The 21,853-nt window shown below is 43.1% G+C and overlaps 1 protein-coding gene across 3 annotated transcripts in view; it reads right to left on the minus strand.

Moving 5' to 3' along the window:
• The window catches only part of HGD (homogentisate 1,2-dioxygenase), a 55,759-nt gene that overhangs the window by 10,933 nt on the left and 22,973 nt on the right, over positions 1-21,853 (minus strand). For 2 of the 3 annotated variants that reach the window (XM_055259459.2, XM_063630657.1), the window contains exons 5-12: positions 14,782-14,841; positions 12,685-12,776; positions 9,785-9,819; positions 8,881-8,960; positions 8,215-8,314; positions 6,269-6,393; positions 3,569-3,673; positions 100-226 (exon numbers count right to left, since the gene is read on the minus strand). In XM_055259459.2, the coding sequence (XP_055115434.1) occupies positions 100-226; positions 3,569-3,673; positions 6,269-6,393; positions 8,215-8,314; positions 8,881-8,960; positions 9,785-9,819; positions 12,685-12,776; positions 14,782-14,841 (724 nt within the window). The remainder of the gene's footprint in view (positions 1-99; positions 227-3,568; positions 3,674-6,268; positions 6,394-8,214; positions 8,315-8,880; positions 8,961-9,784; positions 9,820-12,684; positions 12,777-14,781; positions 14,842-21,853) is intronic. The other variant, XM_055259460.2, reaches the window with a different exon arrangement.

Below are 21,853 nucleotides of genomic sequence, written 5' to 3' on the forward strand. Positions count from 1 at the left end.
ATGTCCAGAAATAACCCAGGCATTATTCCCAATGTGTAGCACTCACTGCTTTGTTGTCTCTTTGGCTTGCAAATGTGGCTTGGTAAAAGAGAGACTTACTATGGTAATAAGGAGGCCTGAAGGTCTTATCAGCAACCCCCCATCGAGGTGGGAAGATGACAAAATCAGCAATGGCCACTCCAGGGCGGACAGACTTAGCAGTCAACACTGTGAAAATGGATGGGTCCTGTGAACACACAAGGAGAGACTGAACACACGATGCAAGGGAAGTGACTGGACAATGACACACATTTCATGCATACATGAAGGTGTTTGCATGTGACATTCTAATTTCTTTTTATTTATTTATTTATTTATATTCAACTTTTAATTTCAACTTTTATTTTAGATACAGGCGTACATATGCAGGTTTGTTACATGGGTATATTGTGTGATACTGAGGTTTGGGGTAGGGATCTGATATGGTTTGGCTGTGTCCCCACCCAAATCTCATCCTGAATTGTAGCTTCCATAATCCCCACATGTTGTGAGAAGGACCCGGTGGGAGGTAACTGAATCATGGGGGCCGGTTTTTCCCATGCTGTTCTCATGATAGTGAATAAGTCTCACAAGATCCGATGGTTTTATAAAGGGCAGTTCCCCAACACATGCTCTCTTGATTGCCTCCATGTAAGACATGCTTTTGCTCCTCCTTCGCCTTCCACCACGATTGTGAGGCCTCCCCAGCCATGTGGAACTGTGGATACATTAAACCCCTTTTTCTTTATAAAGTACCCAGTCTCGGGTATTTCTTCATAGCAGTATGAAAATGGACTAATGGGCCGGGCACGGTGGCTCACGCTTGTAATCCCAGCACTTTGGGAGGCCGAGGCAGGCGGATCACGAGGTCAGGAGATCGAGACCATGGTGAAACCCCATCTCTACTAAAAAAATACAAAAAATTAGCCAGGCGTGGTGGCGGGTGCCTGTAGTCCCAGCTACTCAGAGAGGCTGAGGCAGGAGAATGGCGTGAACCCGGGAGGCGGAGCTTGCAGTGAGCCGAGATTGCGCCACTGCACTCCAGCCTGGGTGACAGAGCGAGACTCCGTCTCAAAAAAAAAAAAAAAAAAAAAAAAGAAAATGGACTAATACAGGATCCCATCACCCAGGTAGTGAGCATAGTATCCAACAGGTAGTTTTTCCACCCTCCCCCTTCTAGTAGTCTCCAGTGTCTATTTTTCTCATGTTTATGTCCATTGGTGCTCACTGTTTAGCTCCCACTTGTAAGTGAAAACATGCAGAATTTGGTTTTCTATTCCTGCATTAATTTGCCTAGGATTATGGCTTCCAGCTGCGTCCATGTTGCTGCAAACGGACAGCCTAATTTCTGATCAAACAACAGAAGTCTGGGCTTGTCATCAAGGTGCAATAATCACTCATATGACTTTTTCCTCTTGCTGTGCTTGAGGCAAAATGAATTAACACCAGCTAAAAGGATTCTGAGCTGCTTTTTCACCCTGCTGAGCCCACATTACATGCAACTTATTACCCCGTGGGTCTGAGAACCAACGGTGCCTGCTTCTCAACCTCAGGTCAAGTTGACTAGAGCTGAGATGTGCAGCAGAAGGGATGCTCAGAGCAAAGTGGAAATAGAAATAAAGCAAAATCCAAGTTTTGGTGTAGATGTGCGCCTCTTTGGGAGAATACGGAGATTCCAGATTGTATCCATTGGCAGAAAAGTCTGAGAAGTGGTTCATTGCTTTCCTACCTTTGTTTGACTTTCAGGTCTAAAACACAGCATTTACATCAGTAGTCTTCATAGTGGTAGTGTAGAGATGGGATAGGTCGAGGGACGAGATTATACTTTTTAAAAATCTTCAGAATTCTTTAGTGAGATTGAGATTCAATTTAATTGAAATCAACAATCATGTTCCCTTTCAGATGCCATGCAAGAGTCTGGAGATTCAAAGATCATGGGGATCGATTCCCTGCTTCTTTAGCATTAATTGTGGGGTGGGGGTTGGGCAGCTAATTCTACCTGAAAGGGTCAAGGAAGGCTTCAAAGAGGAGGTGACATTTGAGGTAGGTCTTCAAGAATGAACAGAAAGAAAGAAAGAGAGAGAGAGAAAGAGAGAGAGAAAGGAAGGAAGGAAAGAAGGAAGGAAGGAGCATATGTACCCTTGAACCTAAAACAAAAGTTAAAAAAAAAAAAGAAAGAAAGGAAGGAAGTGGGGGGGATGGGGGAAAAAAGGGAGGGAGGGAGGAAGGACTACGGAAGTGGGAAGGAAGGGAAATGACATTTTTATCACTGAAAACACATAAAAGTGCACAGAGATTTTGTTAAGAGGAGAGAAGGCTAAAACCCCAGTGCATTGACAGAAGGGAGAGGGGCAAGAGGTGATACTGGAAAATGAGTCCAGGGACAGATGGTGAAGAGCATCAAACACCATGCTTCAGAGCTCAGACTTAATCCTAAGCCGTGGGAAGCCTGCAAAGGCTTTCTAATGAATACAGTGATGGCATGATCAGAACTGAATTTTGGAAAAATAACTATTGCAGCAATACAGAGAAGATTGCACCTGTGTAAATTCAAATAAAAATAAACCCTACCCTTATTGCTGTGAGAATTGACATTTCTTCATCTGTCATGGGAAATGGTCTGAAATTATTAAAGCAAAGGTAGTGAATCACAAATAAAGCTTTATCAGTGTCTCAGGATCCTTTCTCGTGCTGTTTGTTTGGTGTCTGATGTCTCACTTTTCTTTTCCCCTTTGCTTTTATTAAGAGTTGCTGCTGTTCGGAGAGGTAGTTTTGTCCCCCCAGAGATAAACTGAACTGGCTCAAGATAATCCTTTTGCCTCTGAGTCTGTGACTTCTGCTCTGATTATCCTTGCAGCCTGTGGGTTAGGTTCATCTCTTATGAAGTGAGCTGCATAATGAACTGCCCCCCGGGGTCTCAGAACCATCACTTTATTAAGAATGTAGGGTCTTGGGAGCCTGGACTGTAGACCAGAGACCATTTGTGGCCCCCTAACTGAGTGAAAAATATGACCAAGTTCATGGTCTAGAATTTCTTTGGTTTAAACTCAAGCACTGAAAGTTATGAGCAACTTTAGAAGTGGGCTGTTTGCTGTGTCACTGCCAAATACAGCCAGGCGTGAAGGCACTGGGGTGAGAAGTCAGAGATCATAGAGGAGGCTCTTGAGAGTTGTGAGGTCAGAGACTTCTCCAAATTCATAAAGTTCTTTTCTCCTCATTCTACCACCGACATTAACACTTGGTTGTTTTGGGGGATAAATTTTCCACAAAGAAACTAAGTGTTTATCCACTTAGTCTGGCAAACACAAGTCAGAGTATCAGGAACGCTCTGTAGAGAATGAAGCTGTGTTCACAGAGGAATATTGAGTATCTGGCTTCGCTTCCCTACTAGCTATGTTATTTACTCCTTCAGCAAACGACAGATGACTATATCTAGGGCTTCCAATGGTGACATTGGGAATGTTAGGTCTGTAAATGTCAGGGGTCTACTGTGGACCCCTCCCACCCAAGGGTTGCCTTATCCCAAGGCCCCTACAGGGTTCAGACTTACTGCATGGTCAAAGGCCACCGAGTTGATAACCATGAAATTCTTCAGGTTGTACTTGTAGGGTGTATAATTCCCGTGCCAGGCCACAACATTGAATGGGGAGACATCCTAATCACAAAAAGCAGGAAAGGATGATTTTACCATCTAATGCTTTTGTAGCTGTGATCCCACAATATGTACTGAGCATACCTCTCTCTTCTTTTGATTTGATTTTGTTCTCGATTTAATTTTACTGTCCTTTGGGAGAAGTATAACCCTGAATCATTTTGTGGTTGCTCCACACACCCTCTACTTAGCCACTAACCCTATTTTTCTGGTTCATAAGCTGCAGCTGCCTTCTGATCACACATGCAGCAGAAGCACAGCACATTCTCCAAGTAGTGCCTTTTCAACAATTTTTAACCTAACTGTGAGGATCTGTGGATGTCAGCAATTCTCAAACAATCTGGGCTACCTTCTGTTTCCTGGAGCAGAGAGTACCTGCTGTGCTGCTTCTCCAGGTAATTTCAGCTTAGAGGAGCTTGCAATAGACACAGTGCCTTGGTTGGTGAGTCCAGGAGAAGGGAGAAAGCCTCTAAAAGTTCCAACTGCAAGGACTTGAGATTTCAGAGCAATCCTAACATAATACTTCTTGGTCCTGTCCTGGGGTAGAAGAGGATCAGTGTCCTGCTATAGGAAGGTGGTCCCTTCCGTATCTATGGGTCTGAAAGCACTAAAGATTTTAATGAAGGCGCTACTCATAGAGGCGTGGTTAGGGTTAACTGGAATGACTAGAAATGTTGAGGTATCTGAGCCTAGCAATAGTGGGAAGACACTGCTATTCCTGGGCATGTGGAATGAGGAGGGAAATATTGTTCTAGGACTTCAGCAAGAGCTAGAACCATAAAGAAGGGTGCTACTCAGTGGTGTGCTGGTAAATATTTAACAACTAGCACTCTGAAAAAATATATAAAGCATTGACATATAGTGTTTACTGATTTCTAAGGTGTATATAGTCTCACCATGATGATTTTCTAGCTACCAGTATGACATCACCGAATACAGAGTTGGACAGAAGTGTGCATATCAGCTTTTGCAAGTCACTATGAATCAGCTCCAGCCTACCACTAGGGCTACCCAACAGGAACTGAGGTCATATGGGGGATGAAGCTACTGTCAGAAACACAGTCCTAAACAGCAAGGAAGCAGGGGAAGAAATATCCCAATTTGTCTTTCCTCCTGCCTTGCAGTTTCCTGTGGGTTGAACCCAACAGAAGCCAGCTGGCTAGGGAGCCCAGGTGATACAGTCAAACTTCCAGGACACAGATCATGGCAAAGAGGGAGAATGGATCAGTGGGGACTCACACAGAGAATAACCAGCACAGGGTCCACTTGGAAAATGCAAACCTTTCAGGGGAGCTACTGGCTGCTTCTAGAATTGTGGTTCTTTAACAATTGTATGTAAACAATGATCTGGGGAACATGCTTAAAATGAATGCAGGTTTCCATGTCCCATCTCCAGAGCTTATCATTTGTTGCAAGGCTAGAGTAGTATCTAAGGATCTGCATTTTTTTTGAGAGGGAGTCTTGCTCTGTCGCCCAGGCTGGAGTGCAATGGCACGATCTTGGCTCGCTGCAACCTGCGCCTCCTGGGTTCAAGCGATTCTCCTGCCTCAGCCTCCCAAGTAGCTAGGATTACAGGTGTGTGCCACCACATCTGGCTAATTTTTGTATCTTTGGTAGAGATGGGGTTTCGCCATGTTGGCCAGGCTGGTGTTGAATTCCTGACCTCAGGTGATCCACCTGCCCTGGCCTCCCAAACTGCTGGGATTACAGGCATGAGCCACCATGCCCGGCCTAGGATCTGAATTTTAAACAAGCCTCCTTGAGGATTTCTGATGCAAATAGCCCCCGAATTTTGAGAGACCTTGACCCAGAGAATACGAGAATAACAATGTGTCTGCTTCAGGGGTTAATTTTAAGTGCCAAACTGGTTGGCCTCGGCTGGTTGGCATTATCTCTAGATGCTGCCTAAGAAGAATAACATACCTTGGAAAATATAAGGAATAAGTCAAATAATGCTAAACAGAAGAGATCTTTGGGTTCTTCTTATTGTATGATTATTGTATTCTAATATATATTCAGTATATTTAGTAATATGTTATAGAGTCAATATTACATTGTTGTTATTATTATTTATTAATATCTGTGCCTTTGCTTATGTCCTGAATTGCCAGCCTGGTGGTACAAACCAAGCCAAGCTAATTAACTGAATTCTACTTGTTTTGTAGAATTGCTTGTATTTGAAATAGGATGGTATTGGAGAGTATAAATCTTGGCTGATCTGTTAACTCATTTCCTTTTCAGAACATATTATGCTGCCCATATATTATGTTTTCCATACCATTTATAGAGACCTACATATTGCTAATATTTTCATTGCTTGGTGAGTAGAAAGGGCACAACCTTTGGAGTCAGACAGACATGGGTTCAAATGCTGGTTCTGACACTTACTGTGAAATTGGTAAATTATTTATCATTACTGGCCTTTTTCATGACTATGAAAGTATCATTGACTACTAGAACTATTTGCTTTATTTGTAGTGCCGTAGTGGTATGGTAACAATGAAAGGATATATGTAGTTTCTAACACTCGCCTTGGCAATCAGTAAGTGCTCAATCACTCTTCATTTCCTCCCCTGCCTGCCAACCCTCTTACTTTACCTGTTTGGCAGCAAACAGCTTGCCCTGGTATTTATTAATGACCGTGTAACCACCTGGTACTTGGCGATCCTCATACCAGGCAACGGGTATCAAGAAATCACGAGGATTGGCCAAGCCATTGGCCCCTAGAACACAGTAACCCAAAAGTCTTTTAGAAACTTCCAAAACATAAGAAAGATACCCATGGTTGCATGAAGAGAAAGGCTTTCTTTCATGTCAAGAGCTACTCCACAAATTGCTTTCATTGCTCAAAGAGTCACTGCATTTCCAGTCTGGTACCTTTTAGGAAGACCCAAGGAATCTGGTCAGAGAACAATTCACAAAAACCAGCATTACTTTCTAAGGTTGTGGAGTGACTATGGTTAACAAAACCATCTTATATGCATTATCACCTACAGGTGAGGGGAAGGGAAGAGAGAAAGAGACCTGAATGAAAAGGGAAGATCTGATAGAACTCCAGAACTTTTTCTTTTGAAGGAACCCTTGAATATTCTAGAAGTCATTGACAGTCCTTGATCTCAGATAGGAAGGGTTACACGCTGTTGCCTAAGGCATGCCTCTGCTCCTTAGACAGAACACAGATTCCAAGTCTGAAAACTGCTCTCCAGCCTGAAAAACCCTGTCTGCCACTCAGGAAGAAGTATTTAGGACCTGCCTGCTTACCTTTGCTTAGGAGTGAGTGTTTCCTCCAGAGAAAGGAAATAGATCAAAAGACCAAACATGAAAAACGTAAGGGCAAAAACAATTTAACTCAGAGGAGCGAGCTGAGGAGTGTTTTATCATTTCCAGCTCCTGGGCTTAAAAAAAATAAGTCCCCGGCTGGTTAGCAAATTATAGATATTTTCCAGAGGGTACATGTTCCATGGAACCTGGAGGCTATGCTGACTATACAGCAGCAGGAAGCCAGAGCAGAGTGGGAAGAGTGGGCGGTGAACAGGATGACAGACGGCCCACCACGGCTCCAGCTGCCTCTTGCTGCCTCCCACCTTCCTCTGCATATTTGGATTCCTCAGGGGAGTTGACCAGAAGGCACACACTGGCCTGTCCCTGTTTGCTCTAAAAAGCTGTTGACAAGGAAGGGAAGAACTGGGTGATGTGACCAAAGAGGAAACCAAGGGCCAATTTTCCCAGCCATTTCTTTCAATCCAAGGGACAGTTTGAGAACAACCCCTCCTAACATTTTCACTTCCTCCAGCTTGCCAGAAGAATGGGGGCTGTGGAGACCTTGGTTCACTTTGGAATGTTTAAATCTGCCTCCTGGGATGTGGTTTCTAGATCTTTCATAGCACTGAGTGATGTACTTTTTTGACTGCTAAGTGTGTGGATTTGGTGGGGTGTACACAGAGGTTCATAGACTGTGTGTCACCCAGTCCATCCCTCCTTTCCATAGGAATACAGCCCAGGGCATTTTTATGGCCTTCCCACTTTATTGTCTATGCAATATGCAAAACAAAAAGCAACCCAAACCAATCCATTATAAATCTCACTGACTTAACAAAAAGATCTTCCTCCTAATCACAAAGCTCATTCTCACTTATATGCTTTTGCAAAGCTGTGCCCTTTCCTCTTTACTCTCCTTAACTTTTCATAAAGAATTAGTCAAATTCTCATCTCTTCTGTGGAGCTGTTTCTGGTGACCCAAGCCCACAGTAACCCAAACTTCTATATTCTTTCTTGTACACACTATGCAACCAGAAATCTATTACGTGCTGTCTTTATCTCCAATTCTATATACTATTCTAGAGAGATTTATAATGGATTGGTTTCGGTTGCTTTCTGTTTTGCATATATTTTCTAGGAAGACACTTGGTCTAGAGAAGAATTTGTCTAGAGAGAAAAGTGGAAGTTTGAGTGAGACAGCGAAAGGAGAAGGATGTTTAACTTTCATGCAATTATCTGTGTCCTATATCTCAAGTGAGGCTTAGAGGCTTGTAATGAAGATTTACCAATTGGTCCAAGGTCAGGTAACTCAAAGTGGACACCGTAGACCTCCAAGATGTAGCCCCGGGTTTCCTCAAAGACGTCTATGCTGAACCGCATTCCTCTCTGGAATGGAAAGCAGACACTGGTGTGCCCTCTGAAATCACAGCTGTAGTTATAAAGAAGCTGCCCAGAGCCATAGCCCATCCCACATGCAAAAGTAAAGCTCTGGTTTGTTGAACTGCTTGGGAGGTGACCAGAGCAAACATGAGTTAAAAAGAAAAACTGAATGCCTGTCACATATGTGACCCAAGCCAATTCTAGTCTACCCTCTCATTGGGTCCGGAGATAACGGTAAGCCTGATTTAGCCACACTAAAAAAAAAAAAAGTCCACCTTCACTGCCTCTACTGCCATTAGTGGCAACAGGGCCTTATCCAGAGTGTATGTAAATATTTAGGAAAGTGCAATGACAAGTGGTCTTTCCTTTAGAATTATGTGCTATATTAAAACAAAGCAGGCACCCAAGCTTGCTTACTCTTCAGCACATGGAACCTTCTGCATAACTCAAATTCCCTCCTCGTTGCCCAGACATGACAGAGAAATTTTAAAGTTGGAAATAGCAGCAGCTGAAACATCTGACTGCTCCCAAATTAGTGAGAGGCAGGGAAGAGAAGGGGACACATCACCAACCTGAATGACGCAGATCTCATTGGGCTGTACAAGCATCTTGCCAAACTCGGTGTAAATGAGAAGGTTCCCTTTCTGGGGAACTGACAAAAAAAGACAGGGCAGTGGTGAGCAATTCTTTTGGTGTGATAACCATTTCATGAACAGGAAAGGCTTAAGGCTGCATTTGCTTTTTCGTTCCAAATGAAAAGAGCTTTATTGAGTCTCTTCGGGAAAAAGATAAATTCTGACAACTTAGATTAGCTATTTTCCTATCTAGAAGAATGTGAATAAAACAATGACTCTGCTTGTTTGGTCACCAGGCAAGGAACTTGTATATGCACAATTTTGTGACACGGCCAAAAAGGGGTAGCAGAAATAGGATGGAAAATCACCCATTTCTGATAGTTCCAGTGAAAGGCTGATGTTTGCTTGTGTAACATATACACGAAAATGTTGATTCCAAAATATTGATACTAAAAAACCATCAAATGTAATAGGCAGACCAGAACAATCTCTGGTAGACTTTACATTTTAGATGGTCTCATGAAAATTTGAATTTAAATTGCAGTTACTAATGATAAATGGGCTTTTACTGAGTGAGTTTGAAGGCAAATACAGTTACCGTAATAAGTTAATCCCATTAGTATTAGTCTTCATTTCTTTTCAGCTGCCCAGGTCTCCCACATCAGAAAGGTCCAGAACAGATGGGCAAAGACAGAGAGACAAGGAAATAGAGTAGGGGCTTTGAGGCACACTAGAAATCTTTTCCAGACCACCTGTGGCCTCTAGACCTCAGTCTCTGGATTGCACTAAATGAAATAAGACAGGTTGGAGAATGAAGGAAAATAATGTGCATAAAATTAGAAAGCAGCTTGTGGTTAGGGGTCAATTAACGGTGAGGGGGTCTGAAGTCTTCAGAACTCACCAATCAAGAAGTCCCCATCTGAATTGTAAAAGCATCTGAAACATATAGAGTAATTCTTGTGATTTTCAGTTTTAACATTGTCTAGACAAATTACTTCATAACACAAATCATTGTTTACTGCCTATGTAGCAAGCTCAGAGCTGGGTATAAAATGGGGGCAAACTGACCCAGGCTCTGCCCTTGTGGAACTTAGAGTCTCGTGGGGAGTCAGAGAGCAATCAAATAATTACAGAACAATATCATTGCAGACTGTAATGACCCTGTGAAAATCAAGTTCAAGGGAATGAAAGAATAGGGACTTGGTTAGTTTGAAGAATCAGCAAAGGCTTCTTCAAAGAAGGGACACATTTGACCTGAGATCTGAAGGTGTTATCTAGGTGAGGGATTGGAGAAAGGAAAGAATGTTCCAGGCAGAAGGAACAGCAAGTGCAAGTGCTTAGAAGGAGGAGGGCATGTGGCAGGTTGAAAGAAGTGAATGAAGGCCAGTGTGGCTCAAGTGGAGAGAGGGGAGGTGGCCTGATATGAGATTTGACCCAAAAAGAGGCCTCCAGAGCCTTGTCACAGGGCTGTGATCTTGTCCCTGATTCGTGGCTCACAAGGTCACTCAGCCAGGAAATGTAGAGTTGGGCTTTGGACACAAATGGTCCAGTTCCAGAGGTAGTGTATAATAAGGCAGGAATGCCATTTGCATACTTTGTTTTGCAAAGCCAGTATATAAGCTCCTCTACTTAGGAATTTTAAGCTTACACAGAACTATTAGCTGAAGCCAAAGTCGGGTAGCCCGCTACTAACGGGTGGTCCTAATGGAAACTCACACAGTGTGACCTGGGACTCAAGAACAGCCCTGGGGAACCTTAGAAATTAAGGATATTCAAAGGCACGTGTTCTCAGGATCTCCTGAGGGCTGGGTCATGGGTCACTGGTCACTCATATTTGGCTCAGAATACATCAATTCAAATATTTTACATATTAATAGTTTGACTATTTTTGTCAACAATAATTTGGCACCTGGACACATTGGGCCTCAGAGAAGACTCAGAACCCTGAAGGAGTTGCCTGAACTCAGAGCTAAGGTACCAGCAGGGACCCATTGAAAGCACCTTCAACTTTGGGCTTCTCCTCTGATGGAACTGTTAAGTCCTCCTGAGCCCTGTTTGGTTGACAGTTCTTGATTTTTCCCTCCTGGGAAGTTCTTGTTTAGGTGCCTAATTCTAGTTCACAGGTGCATTCTAAAGGATTTTCTCCATTGTCTTTTTCTTCTTCTTCTTTTTTTTTTGAGACGGAGTCTCACACTGTCATCCGGGCTGGAGTGCAATGGCGTGATCTCGGCTCACTGCAATCTCTGCCTCCCGGGTTCAAGCAATTCTCCTTCCTCACCCTCCTGAGTAGCTGGGATTAGGGCGCCCGCCACCACGCCCAGCTAATTTTTTGTATTTTTAAGTAGAGATGGGGTTTCACTATGTTGGCCAGGCTGGTTTCGAGCTCCTGACCTCGTGATCCGCCCACCTCGGCCTCTCAAACTGCTGGGATTACAGGTGTGATCCACTGTGCCCGGCCTCCGTTGTCTTTTTCTAAAGACAACAAGAATGACCCCCTTTTGGGTACCCTGTTTGGTTTCCAGTTTGGAGGTGCATTCTAAATGGTCTTCTCCATTGTTTTTTCTCCCAAAATTTAGCTCGATTGGCTTGCCTGCGCGTTCGCGTGACTGTCATTTTTGTGCATAAATGAGAGACTGAGCTCCTCAGCTCTGAAGAGAAAGGGCATTTTGTTCTTCCCAACTGAAAGGCACCCTGGGTGACTAGGGGCTGAGTTGCAGTGTCTGGGGGATTCATCCCCTGTGATGTGCAGTGGCCCTACAGGGAACCCCCCCCGCAAAAAGATTTAAAAAGATTTGTCCCGGAAACGCATATAAGAGCTGATCACTTGGCATTTTGAGGCCTCTCAGAGGTGCTAGATCTCTGGAGAGAGAAACTGAGACACGTAAGAGGGTGGAAACGACTCGGTGGTGAAATACCGTGGAGTCCTGCTTACAATCAGTACACCTATCCACCACCCAAAAAACCCCTACGCCACAGCTCAGTTCCTCCTTTTAAGAAAAAAAACGTGGGAAACAAATAATCTAAGAATGAGGAAAGACAAGGAGAAAGGTGCCTCTACTTGCAAGTGTTTGTGTAAAATGGAAAAGTTCAAGGGTATGCCAGAGTTTCTAGTACTCCAGCTGGTTACATATTACAGTCTGTTGTGCACATTTTAAACTGATGGGAAAATTGTATCATTCAGAGCCCAAAGGTCAACCTGCAACTACAGAGTTTCTAAGCTCTCTATTTCTCTTTCTTTTCTGCCTGCTTTAAATCTGCTGTTACTTTTCTACTGAGATAAAAACCACAGTTTGGATCTAATGTACACCTTATATGTGTTGACTGATGTCTTATGTCTCCCTAAAATGTATAAAACCAAGCTGTAGCCCAATCACCTTGGGCACATGTTCTCAGGATCTCCTGACGGCTGTGTCGCAGGCCATTGGTCACTCGTATTTGGCTCAGAAAAATCCTTGAAATATTAAACAACAACAACAGAAGGATATTTGGACTCAAACTTAAAGTCAAAATGCCTTTCGATCTACTCCTGCATTCCAGGGCTCCATCCTCCCTTTTCTGTTTACATTGTTATGTGATGTTCTTGTTTATATCACGGATGTTCAGTCAAGATAAATGCCTTTTGTCTCATTCATTATCGTTCCTCAATAAATATATATCAATATTGCCTTGAGGAGAAAACCAATAACAAAAACAACTATGTATGTGCATATGTGACTTCACAAGAGTGAAACCTGGAGTTTGCCTTCTGGCCAACAGCCCTTAGAAGATGGGCATGTCCTGCCCTAGAACGGAGCCACTTACCTGTTCTCCATGGAGGTATTGCAGAGGAAAATGTGGATAGCAAGCCCGTTGTTAGACTTTATGTCTCCAGCTCCACACAAGGTATGCAGGCCCTGGGAGAGAGCCACAGAAGAGGGAAAGGTTAATGTGAACAGTGCCCAAGAGGCAGCCCTTCCACTGGTCCCTGCGGGTCATGAGGCGCATTTCTACTAGGGTCTTCCCTTTGGGACCAGTGGGACATTTGGAATCCAGGCAGCCTCTGAGGAGCTTGAATTTACTGACTCATGTTTGGTAGTTTGTGGTTTACCCTAGTCTCTAGCCATGGCCTAAATCTGGGTGGTCTTAGTGGCTATATCAGAAGAACTTACAGAGTATCAGTTCATTACTTGGTATTTTATCAGTTTGATGCTTGACATCAACTGGAAGAAGAGATTCTGTTGGAGGTACCATCAGGCATCTAGGAGGCTTGGGGAGGAAGGTTGCAGCATCAGGGACCAGTTAATGCCCCTCAAGTACACTCCACTATGGGCAGCCCTCTGCTTATGAATAGGGTCAGCCTAATCTCTCTGGAACAGGGCAGAGGACTGTATTCTGATGGACTGTAATTCTCTCTGCTGTGTGACCAGATGATCCACAGTGCAAGAAACCTTAACACATGGGTGTTCTCAAAATAGCCCTCAGCCCCAAACCTGCAGATGGAGAGTCAAAAGGAGAGAACTCTGCTACTCCAGGTATCTACAATTCACACAAGAAAGGAGATGGGGATATCATTTTGTATTTTAACTCAATTTGTAAGTTTAGGGTATATTTAAGTGAGTCTACAAAGAGTTTGGAGCACTTAATAAAGATGAGAACTTCAAGATGTTTCCAACAATTTATCCTATGGCTGGGCACTCGGACTGTCCCTAAGTAAGCCAAGAGCTGAGGCTGGTCTGCAGAACCCTCCACTGGTCTCTTTGAGCCCCACTTCTTTAGAGCTCCATTCTCCTCTCCCCCAGATACTCCTTGCTCTGTGCAGTTATTCCAATACTCCTGGGACCAAACAGAGCTTCCAATCAGCATTGTACTAAATAGAGTTGCCATGCTGAATTGACGCCATTCTAGCCCAAGCATCTACTTCAGGGAGATTATGAACTTGGGTGGGAAATATTTTATACTTACCTTTGCTAATCTCTGAGTGAAATTTATCATTTCTTTCAACTAATATGAATGTGGGCAAAAAACCACAGCAGTATTAGAGGTGCCTGTAACTTTATCAATGATAAAAATCATGGATATCACATTATAGTTGTTATAGATACCTCAAAGTATATTTATGCTCATGCCAGAATTATTAGATGTTTTCCATAGATATTATGATTTAGCACATTAACAAGAAAGCATGGCCTGGCGTGGTGGCTCACGCTTGTAATCCCAGCACTTTGGGAGGCCGAGGCAGGCGGATCACAAGGTCAGGAGATCGAGACCACGGTGAAACCCCGTCTCTACTAAAAATACAAAAAAAATTAGCCGGGCGTGGTGGCGGGTGCCTGTAGTCCCAGCTAGTCGGAGAGGCCGAGGCAGGAGAATGGCGTGAACCCAGGATGCGGAGCTTGCAGTGAGCCGAGATCGCGCCACTGCACTCCAGCCTGGGCGACAGAGCGAGACTCTGTCTCAAAAAAAAAAAAAAAAGAAAGCATATGAATGACTATAAACGAAATCAAATTTGTTTTTAATAGTATTTTTATCATTAATTTCAATATCATTCGCTTCTTTGTAATTTTATATAATTTATTTTATACATTTATAAACAAAGACATCATCAGACTATCAAAGCGAGCAAAAAGGTTAAAAGCCCCCGTTCTAGCCAAAAGAAAGGAACTTAAGTAGGAAAATGTTCAATTGCCATTGGCCTTTCTGAGATATAAATAGTTCATGAATACCCTCTGGTGTCAGGGGCCATATGGTTTCTGTAAGTAAGACATCCCTCCGCCAGCCCCCAAAGCATACGCAGGTGGTTTTGTCTCTGCTGCCTCCTGATAGGGCTGCTTCTGCTTGGCATTCAGCCTGCAAATGGTTGGCTCACTCACCACAGAAGAGAGGAGAGCAGTAGGAAGGGTGTGGATGGGACTGACTTACACTCACAAAGTCTACTTTCTTCTGAGATGCTTTTGGAATCTCAAATGGTTTCCATCTAAGCTGGAAAAAAAATACACATACAGAAAAATTACTTCACAAGGGTAAACCATAGACCTTCTAAATAAATAGCATCAATTGCATAGAAAAGAAAGGACAGCTACCCCCTCTGTGAGGCTCTACTTTTGATTTTGTTATTTTAAAATGATTATCCATCATTTCCTTAAAGGGACTCTGTTAGTTTGTATGTTATTTGTGCACGTGCACATGCGTGTTTGTGTGTTTAAAACTATATGAATATAAACTGCTTTTGTTCCTTAGCACTTTAAATTATAAAAATAAAAGAAAACCATTGCTTCCTTTTTTGAAAGCTATTTGTTTCTTTTAACATTTTGCTCAGGCACTTCAGTGAGTTTTGACTGATGCTGCTTTTCATGCTATTTATAATCAGGTCCCTTTCCTGGCATGCCAGCCTCTCTGTGTGGGCTCCTGACACTGCAGGGGAAGGTTGTACTTCTACTTCAAGCCCTTAGAGTTCGAAATTATTTTTTTAAGAGAAACAAAGAGCACCCAGCTGAGATCTGATTTGGTAAATGCAGTACCAGGTTCAGCTGCTTCACCAAACCCCACGTTTGTCCCTAGGCTGCCTGACAGTTCAGTTTAAATCACAACAATCTTTAATTTGATAATGAAATGATCTAAGGAAGAGGGCAGGAAAATCAGCAGGTTTAGGCCCTTGAAGTGTCAGCCCAGCGCTTATTAATCAACTTGGCAGCAGGCCTGACTTATCCAGGCTGGCAGCTGATAAGCCCAGCTGCCACGTTTCATGGAACGACCTGCTCCCTGAAGACTAGCTCCACTGGCTGCAGCACCTGGTCAAGGTGGGCTTGGCAGGGCCTCCATCAGGTCATAGGGCTCAGCTCATTCTGTATGTCAGGGAGGCAGCCAGATGGGAAAGGAAGCAGCAAGTGGAAAAGGCAGCCTTGGGATTATTCTGCCTCTCTGACACACACAGTCAGGCAGCAGCCTTCATTTCTTAAAAGCAAAGCAGGATGGTTACATTCTAAGATACTTAAAAAGGATGTAAAATGTTGATTTGGGAAACAGTGCTGAAATCATGCTTCAGAAAGAAGGAAATGCTTTAGGACTACTTTCATTAAGGATGGTATCTCTTAGGGGTATAATAGGGGGACCTGAGGGCAAGGATCTAGGAAATGGTTTCTCAACCTTGGCACTATTGACAGTTTACACCAAATAATTCTTTGTTGTGGGGAGGTGTTCTGTGCATTGTGGGATGCTTAGCATCATCCATGGCCTCCCTCCACCAGGTTCCAGCAACATTCCACCAAGTTGTAACAACCAAAAATGTCTCCAGAAATTGCCAAACATCACTTGGGGGAAATTTTCTCCCAGTTGAGAACCACTGACCTAGGAGGATATTTCCCTGACATCAGAAAGTGCCACAGCTAAGCACTGCTGGATTTTTTAGGGGAAGTTCTGGTCTACCACTAACCATTACCTGCTGCTTCCTTCTATAGTAACAGAGCAGAGTATTTATACCCAGGAAGATTGTTAGGAACACAATACTACCTAGAATCTTAGTTTCAGAAAGAGTCATATTTCTGGATTTCCCAGTAGAAGGGATTTAAGTATCAGATCAGTGGTTGCCTGGGTAATCTTTTAACTCTATCCAGAGATTCTCAATCCTGGCCACTCATGAGAATCACATGGAGAGCCTTTGAGACCAAGACCAAATTAAATCAGAATCTGTGAAGGTAGGGCCCAGACATCGGTATTTTATAAAAGTTCTTCTAATGTGCAGCTAGGGTTTAAGAATCAGTACACCCAATCCAGAGGTTCTGTGATTCTTGTATTGATGAACCAAGCATCATACTCAGAAAAGTCCATCCAGTCAACCAACCAACCAACCAACCAACCAACCGATCAATCAACTAAATTCTGGCATCTTGGGCCATACGTGGCAGTGACAATGCCAGTTACTAAATAGCAGGAGTGATTAATTAGTACAAGTCTAAGGATTTACAAATCTAAGGAAAAAAGTGATCAAGAAAAAAGAAGAACGAGCAAGGGGAAAGAAAGGAGAGAGAGAGAGAGGGAGAAATCCCAGTAGCAGGGGATTTGCTGCCCGGTTTGTTGTACTGGGACAATACCTTTGTACATCTGCCTGATGTTAAAATACCTGTGGTAAGGCCAGGGGCAGTGGCTCATGCCTGTAATCCCAGCACTTTGGGGGGCCAAGGCAGGTGGATCACGAGGTCAGGAGTTTGAGACAAGCCTGGCCAACATAGTGAAACCCCATCTCTACTAAAAATACAAAAATTAGCTGGGTGTGGTGGCATGCACCTGTAGTCCCAGCTACTTAGGAGGCTGAGGCAGGAGAATCTTCTGAACCTGGGGGGTGGAGGTTACAGTGAGCCAAGACCTCACCATTGCACTCCAGCTTGGGCGACAGAGCGAGACTCTGTCAAAAAACAAACAACAACAACAACAACAACAAAACAAACAAACAAAACCCCTGCTGTGAGTGGAAATAAAGTCCTGGCCCTCAGAGAAGGGATTTGTCTTCTTTGAGTGGAAAAGGCTGAGCCAGAGAGACTGATGGGTTGACCAGGTCAGCTGGTCATTTTTCAAGGTCTTCTGTAGCACATTAGCCCTCAAGTCGTGAGAACAGAGAGCCTGAGGTGGTGGAAGAAAATGCAACTACATTTCGTATTGAAGAGAACATACCTTCAACAGGGCCCACAATCTGGAAGAAGCGATGACCTTGATGAACCTTCTCTAATGCAAAAAATGGTCCTCGCCAAATGACAGAGATGGTATAGGGAGAGGAGTCATTTATCTGTTGGCCCTGATGGCAGAAGATATACAGATTCTATATTCAGATCATACTGGGCCTGTATCATGAAGGATAAGAAAATCCCCAAGGTGGTTCTGATAAACTCAGTACTCACAAGAGAAAGCAGAGATTTTGGTCAGGAGTGCTGATGTGATATTTTGGTAAGTGGGAGGAGGGAGATTTGAGCAGAGGATTAATAGGAAGCGTCCATGGAGTGCATGGTACAAACATCTATTAAAGCCAGCTGCAGCTTTATTGTATGCTGTGGAGCAGTAACTCTCTGATCTAAGGCCAGACCAAAAGGACAGTGCACTGAAGACTTGGTTTTTGCCACTGTCTCTGTTCCCATTTACTCTGTGATCTTCAGGAAAGCCATTTTCTCTCTCCAAATTTTGTTTTTTTCTTACATATAACAACGGGTGCTGGTGAGAACTATAATTTCATAATTCTCTCCAGAGAAGAACCTCTGAAAGAAGTAAAGGATGCTTGCTGACTGATTTAGTCCTTGATATGGGCTAAATTGTGTCCTCTTCCAAATTTGTGTGTTGAAGCCCTAACCGCCAATGTGACTATGTTTAGAGATGGATTTTAAAGTTAAAAGAGATCATAAATGTGGGGCCCTAATCTGATAGGATTGATGGCCTTATAAGAAGAAGAGATCTCTCCCTCTCTGCATGCACTCAGAGGATAGGCTATGTGAGGATACAGTAAGAAGGACTGTCTTTAAACCAAAGAGGAGCCTCACAAGACATCAACCCTGCTAACACCTCGGACTTGGACTCTCAGTTTTCAGAACTGTAGGAAGATACATTTCTGTTGTTTAAACTACCCAGTCTGTGGTATTTTGTTATGGCAGCTTGATCAGACTAATATAGTCCTACAACTTTTGAAAATAGTTTATTTATACTATACACTATTGTTAAATAGCTTCTTCTATATAGAATTTACTTATTAAACATTTCAAAAACAATAAAATCAGTTGTAATGCCCAATGCAATGGCTTGACTATAGTAGGCATTAATATTTGTTGAATGACTGAATAGATGAATAAATTTAAGGCACTGAGAACATTGCTAAGAACAAGACTAAAGTAAATTTTTGAGATCTTTTTTTTTGGGGGGGGGTTGGAGTCTCGCTCTGTCACCCAGGCTAGAGTGCAGTGGCGCAATATTGGCTCACTGCAACCTCCACCTCCTGGGTTCAAGCAATTCTCCTGCCTCAGCCTCCTGAGTAGCTGGGACTACAGGTGCATGCCCCCATGCCTGGCTAGTTTTTGTATTTTTAGTATAGATGAGATTTCACCATGTTGGCCAGGCTGGTCTCAAACTTCTGACTTCAGGTGATCCACCTGCCTCGCCCTCCCAAAGTGCCGGGATTACAGGCATGAGCCACTGTGCCCGGACTGTGAGATCTTTTGGAAGTCAAAATAACATTCAGGCAATGTTCAGAAAATCAAATATTTCTAAAAGTACAAAGGTAAAATGTCAGTTCTTCCTACATGTGTAAAATCATCACTTCCATATCTTTTCTTTGTAAAAGTTTTTTTTTTTCCAATCCTGCTCCTTCTGTAGATCACTTCTATATCTTTTCTGACTTTCTGTTCAGTTGTTCTATCAACTGTTGAGAGAGGGGTGTTGAAGTCTCCAACTAAAATTGTGGATTTGTCTATTTATCCTTTTACTTATATTATTGCTTCACATATTTTACAACTGTATTCTATGAGTTCTATTGGAAGATAAACTTTCACTTGCTAGAAATGAGGTGGTCAAAAATAATTTGAAAGCATGTTTAAGGGTGTCCAAAGTTAGAATTAAAAATTATTTAAGATTACCAAAGGAGGAAGACAGAATTGGTGTCAACATTTGATTATCAAGATTCAAAATTCATGCTCAGAGATGAAAAGAAAATATTAGATAACTGGCCTAAATATTTCCAGTTAGAATACTGGGAGTTGAACTAGATGATCCGAGTATCCCTTTCAAAACTGAGATTCTTTAATTTACTGAGATTCCCTCCAAATTTCCCATGGACTCAACTAGATTGGATGACTTGAGTACTCTCAACAACACTGGCTGAGGATAGACAGACATATCATTAGAAGTCAGTACCACCTATCCAAGAATTTTGAAGTAACTTCTAGGTGAAATAGTCATCATAATGTACATATTAGTCTGTTCTCACATTGCTATAAAGAAATACCTGATACTGGGTAATTTATAAAGAAAAGAGATTTAACTGGCTCATGGTTCTTCAGACTGTACAGGAAGCATGATGTTGGCATCTGCTCAGCTTCTGAGGAGGCCTCAAGAAATGTACAATCATGACAGAAGCTGAAGCAGGAGCAGGCATGGCTTATGTTGCAGGAACAGCAGCGAGAGAGAGAGAGAGAAAGAGAGAGAGAAAGAAAGAGAGAGAGGTGGGAGGTGCCACACACTTTTAAATGACCAGATCTCATGAGAACTCACTCACGATCATGAGGACAGTACCAACAGGGATGGTGCTAAACCATTCATGAGAAACTGTCCCCAAGATCCAATCACCTCCTGCCAGGCCCCACCTCCAACATTAGGGATTACGATTTGATATGAAATTTGGGTAGGGACACAGATCCAAACCATATTATTCTGCCCTTGGGTCCTTCCAAATCTCCTGTCCTTCTCACATGTCAAAATATAACCACGCCTTCCCAGCAGTGCCCAAAAGTCTTAACTCATTCTAGTATTAACTCAAATGTCCAAAGTCTCATCTGAGACAAGTTAAGTCCCTTCCATCTATGAGCCTGTAAAACATAAAATAAGTAAGTTACTTCCAAGATACAATGGGGGTATAGACATTAGGTAAATACTTCCATTCCAAAAGGGAGAAATTGGCCAGAACAAAGGGTCTACAGGCCCCATGCATGTCTGAAACACAGCAGGGAAGTCATTAAATTTTAAAGCTCCAAAAAAATCTCCTTTGACCTAATGTCCCACATCCAGGGTACACTGGTGTGAGGGGTGGGCTCCCAAGGCCTTGGGCAGCCCCACTTAGGTGGCTTTGCAGGGTTCAGCATCTGCAGCTGCTCTCATGGGCTGCCATTGAGTGCCTGTGGCTTTTCCAGGTGCACGGTGCAATCTCTGGTTGGATCTACCTTTCTGGAGTCTAGAGGATGGTAGCCCTCTTCTCATAGCTCCAGTAGGCAATGCCCCAGCGGGGACTCTGTGTGGGAGCTCCAACCCCACATTTCCCCTCCATACTGCCCTAGTAGAGGTTCTCTGTGAGCACTCCACCCCTGCAGCCAGCTTCTGCCTGAACATTTAAGTTTTCTATACATCCTCTAAAATCTAGGTGGGGGCTCCCAAGGCTTAACTCTTGTATCCTGTGCACCTGCAGTCTTAACACCACATGGAAGCTACCAAGGCTTATGGCTTGCACCCTTTGAAGCGGTACTTGGGTCCCTTTGAGCCACAGGAGGAGCTGAAGCAGCTGGGATGCAGAAAACAGTGTCCTGAGGCTGTGCAGGGTAGTGAGGCCCTGGTCCTGACCCACAAAGTCATTCTTCCCTCCTAGGCCTCTGGGCACTGTGATGGGATGAACTGCCCCAAAGGTCTGTGAAATGCCCTTGAGGACTTTCCCACATTGTCTTGGCTATCAGCATTTGGCTCCTTTTTATTTATGCAAATTTCTGCAGCCTGTTTGAATTCTTCTCCTGAAAATGGGCTTTTCTTTTCTATCACATGGCCAGGCTGCAAAATTTCCAAACTTTTACACTCTACTTCCCTTTAAATACAAGTTAAAATTTAAATATAGGTTTAAATCTAAACTTATTTTTAAATTTAAGTTCCAACTTCAGGTCGTTTATTTGCTCATGCATGTGGGCATAGGCTGTTAAAAGCAGCCCGGTCACATCTTGAATGCTTTGCTACTTAGAAATTTCTTGTACCAGACACCTTAAATCATCATTCTCAAGTTCAGAGTTCTACAGATCCCTAGGGCAGGAGCACAATGCAGTCAAGTTCTTTGCTAAGGCATAACAAGTTTGACCTTTGATCTAGTTCCCAGTAAGTGCCTCATTTTCATCTGAAATCTCCTCAGCCTGGACTTTATTGTTCATATCACTATTGGCATTTTTGTCACAACAATTTAACAAGTCTCTAAGAAGTTCCAAACTATCCCTCATCTTCCTGTCTTCTGAGCCCTCCACACTCTTCCAGTCTCTGCCAGTTATCCAGTTCCAAA

Source organism: Symphalangus syndactylus, chromosome 21, assembly GCF_028878055.3.
Source record: "Symphalangus syndactylus isolate Jambi chromosome 21, NHGRI_mSymSyn1-v2.1_pri, whole genome shotgun sequence".
Lineage (NCBI taxonomy): Eukaryota > Metazoa > Chordata > Mammalia > Primates > Hylobatidae > Symphalangus > Symphalangus syndactylus.